This window comes from Grus americana, chromosome Z, assembly GCF_028858705.1.
Source record: "Grus americana isolate bGruAme1 chromosome Z, bGruAme1.mat, whole genome shotgun sequence".
NCBI classification, from domain to species: domain Eukaryota; kingdom Metazoa; phylum Chordata; class Aves; order Gruiformes; family Gruidae; genus Grus; species Grus americana.
Window position 1 is genome coordinate 51,843,463 of NC_072891.1, and position 4,733 is coordinate 51,848,195.

General features: G+C 58.9%; 1 protein-coding gene across 1 annotated transcript; it reads left to right on the plus strand.

Moving 5' to 3' along the window:
• The first annotated feature begins 3,266 nt into the window (after positions 1–3,266).
• Positions 3,267–4,390, plus strand: LOC129199813 (chondroitin sulfate synthase 3-like). Its single transcript, XM_054810858.1, has one exon. The coding sequence runs from the start codon at positions 3,365–3,367 to the stop codon at positions 4,388–4,390; it is 1,026 nt and encodes a 341-aa protein (XP_054666833.1). The 5' UTR covers positions 3,267–3,364.
• The last annotated feature ends 343 nt before the right edge of the window (positions 4,391–4,733 follow it).

Genomic DNA, 4,733 nt, shown 5'->3' on the forward strand with positions numbered 1-4,733 from the left:
TAAAGTGCAGCTCAAGTGTCAGCATCATATTCAGGCATTTCAGCAAGCTAGTTGAGTGAAAACATCCAATAAAGCACTCAAGTTTTATCACCCTTTATTTTCTGTCTAGTGTTGAATTTGAAACCTAGTAGGAATTCCTAGCAATCTATCACTGATGGCTTTGGACTTCCACCTGAGAAGAAAAAGTAGTAAGACCCAGCTCTGTTCCTCTCCGAGACTGCAGACGTGTTGACCACTCCTTCAGTTCAGGGCTTTGTGCCCGGTGAAGACAAAGTGACTGGGTTCAGTATGGCCAGAATGACTCTGAAAAAAGTAAAGTGAGAGTGAGAAGTGGATACCCACCCGTTTGAACTCTGGCTTCTGCTGGCATCATTGTGTAAGAAAGATTGCCCACTTCTTCTGGAGCTAAAGCCCCATTGTTTTCACTTAAAAGTATTGCTAATGACAATCATAGCCCTATGTTTCTGCTGTTTCTTCATCAAAGGACATGTGTGTAAAATTTGATTAGAGGCTGTAAAACGACTATGGTGAAATGGGAGATTGTGTTTTCCACCTTTTTCACAAGAGAAGAACTAAAAATGTTAAGAGACTCCCCTGAGATTATAATTAGAAACACATGGTACAGTGGACAGAAGGCAGGATTTCTAATTTCCAATCCAATTTTTGCTACAAGATTACTTTTCAAGTTTTTTAAGAAATTGCCAGGCCCTCGCCTCTCCCATTCCCTCCAAACACATTCAGTGTGACATTGGAGTAATAGTCTTATCAAATGCGTTCGAACACATAACAAGCCATGTAGACATGAAGTGACTAAGCCCAGCTTAACAAGTGATTATATCAAATATTTCTTTTAATTGGAAAGGCATTCTGAGTGTCGCTCCTTTACTGAACACAGGTCTGGGACTTATTATTAACCACTAGATGCCACTGTTGTTCCTATAGAAGCAGCCCAGCCTGTGTTTTGGTCTGTCCGTGAAAACCCAGAACACATTTCCCCGCGGTGTATTGAAATACTGGTATAGCATTGAACTAAAAAATATAAATGCAGGTACACACGTGTGCTATTTCTGCTCCAAATATCCTTATACTCTATTCCCTTATAAACTGTCTTGATAACACATAATGCCTTAAGGTCCATTTTCATCTTTGAGGTGTGTAAAAGGTTTATGGTCACCTCTCATGGGCCCACCTGCTATTTTTGTGACAAAAATAAGCACTGTCAGACCTAAGGAGCTGGCACAGCTGATACTGACCGGAGTCACTTCAGTGTATGCATAAGCGATGGAAGTGGCGCAGCGTCAGACATTGCACCTGTGCGACCCCTTAGCAGCAAGTTGTCTGAAATTTTAGGACACTGTGATGGTGAGGTTGTGTAGGTGTAAAGGAGCCCTTACTGCTGGAAGTCATACTGTGCAGGACTTGCTGGGACCCAGCACCCCCCAACTGTTTGTGGGAGTGGAGGGGAAGGACTGTGGGACAGCATTTTTTAAATGGAAGACTCATATGGAAATCTGAGACAATCCTAATCCTGGTAATCCCTCATGCCATGGTGAAGCCTTCTGAAGGAGAGCCTTCCCCCTTCACTTGTTGCCTGTTAGTAGCTCCGTGAAGGCAGACCCAGAATCTGCCACCCTGTTGCTCCCAGAACATTTATGTGCCCGGACACATTGATCGGGCTGTTGTTTTTAGTGGTGACAGCGGAGTGAATAACTGGTACTCAGTGCCTTGCTGCTCGGCATTATAAATCCTGCAGCTTGTGTGATGTACAGAGGAAATTAATGATGGGCTGCTTTGGAAAGGATGCTCAGCCCTGGGGAAGCCAGAGGGTATGTTTCCTGAGCATGATGCTTGCACATCTCAGAAACACAAAGAGCCCACAGCCTGCTCACTGCATGTGGTGAAGGCACAAGGAAAAACTGAAATTTACTTCAGTGAGTGATCTTTCATAGCTAAAGACTATGCAGAGTAGGAGGCCTTTTTCTTCGTTAGGTGGGCAAAGTAATTTCTGGCTTTTTGGAAAAAGGTTTGAAATTTTTTCTCTCACAACTATTCCATTACTTCTGCTAGCATCACACCGTACCAGCTTCCATACTCCTCCTCTTGCCTTGACATATGTGCCTGACAACTGATAAAGTCGTGGGAAGTGACAGAAAATCCCATAGACTTAGCTACAAAAATGGGTGGTTTTGCTGACAAATGATTAAACATTTGCTACTGCATCTTCAGTAGCTTTGGTGTATTTCAGTGAAATGACAAATGGATGTGATGAACAATTTATGACTCTTGCTGGAGATGAGCATCTTGCACAATGAAATTAGGGATGCATATAAATATGGAGGAGACAAGGGAGACCTTAAACTTCAGAATTAAAGCTATCTCTGCAGGCACAGTGGCCTGAACGTTTAATTCCAGGTGTCAGTCATCCTGGGCTGTGGACGGTGCAGTCACCCCGAGGCTGGAGGATGAAGAGGCTCTGCTCCAGCACCTTGGAGCTGGTGATAACAACATACGCAGGCTGTGGGAATCCACACCACAGGAACAGACATGGTCAGGGAGGGCTACAGTTCTTGGCTGGAAAGTTATGAAGCGTTTGAAGTGAAGAGGCCGGGGAGCAGGGGCAGAGGAGACGGCTTCCCTCCTCCTGAAACTACAGCCCTCAGCTGTCTTTCCATGACCACCCTTGGGATGAGAAACCGGGGCAGGACGGTCCCACCCGCCGTCCCGTGGCCGCCCTCGGGTGATGTGAAGCTGCGGCCGCAGATGAGCCGCCGGCCTCTCCCGACGCGGAGGCGGGAGCGGGGCGCACCGGGGCCAAGAGGCGCGGCCGGGCGGGCGGCCCTGGTCCCGGGACTGGAAGGGGGCGCCGGAGGGTGGCGGGGCCGCGGCGCGGGGGAGCTGCGAGCGGCACCTAAAAAAATCGTTTCCTTCCGGAGCGGCGGCGGCGGCGGCGGCCACTTCCCCGGAGCGGCTCGGGCACGGCCGGCGGCGCCCTCCGGGGTGAGGCGCTCGGCAGCCGCGGAGGAAGCTGGCTGAATGGCGGAGCGCGGAGCGGGGGCCGCGGCCGCCGTGTGGAGGAGGCTGAGCTGGTGGGAGGGGCGGGGAGGGACCAGCCGCCGCGGTGACAAGGTGCCAGCGGAGCGGAGGGGCCGCCGCTAGTGCTCTGCCGTCCTCGCCGCCGCCCTCACGCCCGGAGAAGTTTGACTCGGGAGCAGCGCAGCCGCCCGGGCCGGCGCGGCGCGGCAGGGAGCCGCGGCGGGAGTCGCCGCACCCGGGGCCGCAGCGGGACGGGGGTCGCCTCCAGCGGGAGGCGGCGGGGGGAAGCCGGCGGCGGCAGCGGCGCTCCGGGAGCCGCCCCGCCCGCGCCATGGCAGCCCGGTCCCGGAGACCCTGGCTGAGCGTGGGGCTGGGGCTGGGGCTGGGGCTGGTGCTGGGTTTCACCGCCGCCTCCTGGCTCATCGCCCCGAAAGTGGCCGAGCTGAGCGAAAAGAAGAGGCGCGGCTCCAGCCTCTGCTCCTACTACGGCCGCTCGGCGGGGCCGGGGGCGGCCGGGGGCGCGGCGGTGCCGGGCGGGCAGCAGGCGCCGCCGGAGGCAGCGGCGGTGCTGGGCGGCACGAGTTTCAGGAGCAGCCCCTGGGAGCTGCCGCCGCCGCCGGCGGAGGGCATGGTGTCCAGCCCCGCCGCCGGCGGGGAAGGGGAGCCGGAGGAGGAGGAGGAAGGCGGCGAGAAGCGGAGCGGCCGGCCCGGCGGCAGCCACAACGGGAGCGGGGACTGGGGGGGCGCCCCGGGCTACGCCAAGCCCCGCAACTTCCTCTACGTGGGGGTGATGACGGCCCAGAAGTACCTGGGCAGCCGGGCGGTGGCGGCGCAGCGGACGTGGGCGCCCTCGGTGCCGGGCCGCGTGGAGTTCTTCTCCAGCCAGGGCTCCGCCGCGCCCCCCGGGCTGCCCCGGCTGCCCGTCGTCGCCCTGCCCGGCGTGGACGACTCCTACCCGCCGCAGAAGAAGTCTTTCATGATGATCAAGTACATGCACGACCGCTACCTGGACAAGTACGAATGGTTCATGCGGGCGGACGACGACGTCTACATTAAAGGTGGCCGGGGCGCGCCCCGCCGCCGGGAGGGAGGGAGCGGAGCGATGGCCTGGCGGCCCGGCGGGGTCCCGCGGGGGGTGGGGAGAGTCGGTTCCCGCCCGGTGGCGGAGCGCAAGGGGTACCTCGGCCCACCCACCGCCCCGGCGGAGTTTGCTTCCAGCCACCGTGTGCGGGCCGGGGGGTGCTGTCCCGGCGCTGAGGTGCCGGTGGGAACCTCGAGGTGCCCCCGCGGGGCCGGGCCGGGCCGGGCCGGGCCGTCCTTGGGGAGGCCGCGGTGCCGGGGCGCGTTGGAGGGCTGAGGCGGGGGGTTGGACCGCGGCGGGCGCGGTGAGCGGTCCTGGCGTGGGATCTCGGTGCTGCGGCCCCCGCGCTTGCTGCGGCGCGGCTCTCCGGGCGAGGCTCTGCCGTGGGCCGGCGGAGAGGGGCCGTGGGCGGGCAGCGGAGCGGCGGGGTGGTGCCGGCGCCGCGTCCCGCCGCGCTCGGCTGCGCAGCCCAAGGGTGGCAGTCCCGCCTCGTCCCGCCGCCCGTGGGCAGGCGGCGGGCGGGAGCGGCGAAGAGCTCTGCCGACTGCGTCCTGCTCCGGCCGGGCAGCCCCCGCCGCGGTTGCGGCTCAGCCCGAAGGCTTCGACTCGGTACTGCTCG

Bases quoted from the DNA above. Each gene is read 5' to 3' on its own strand.
- LOC129199813 (XM_054810858.1), top strand. From the start codon at position 3,365: ATGGCAGCCCGGTCCCGGAGACCCTGGCTGAGCGTGGGGCTGGGGCTG.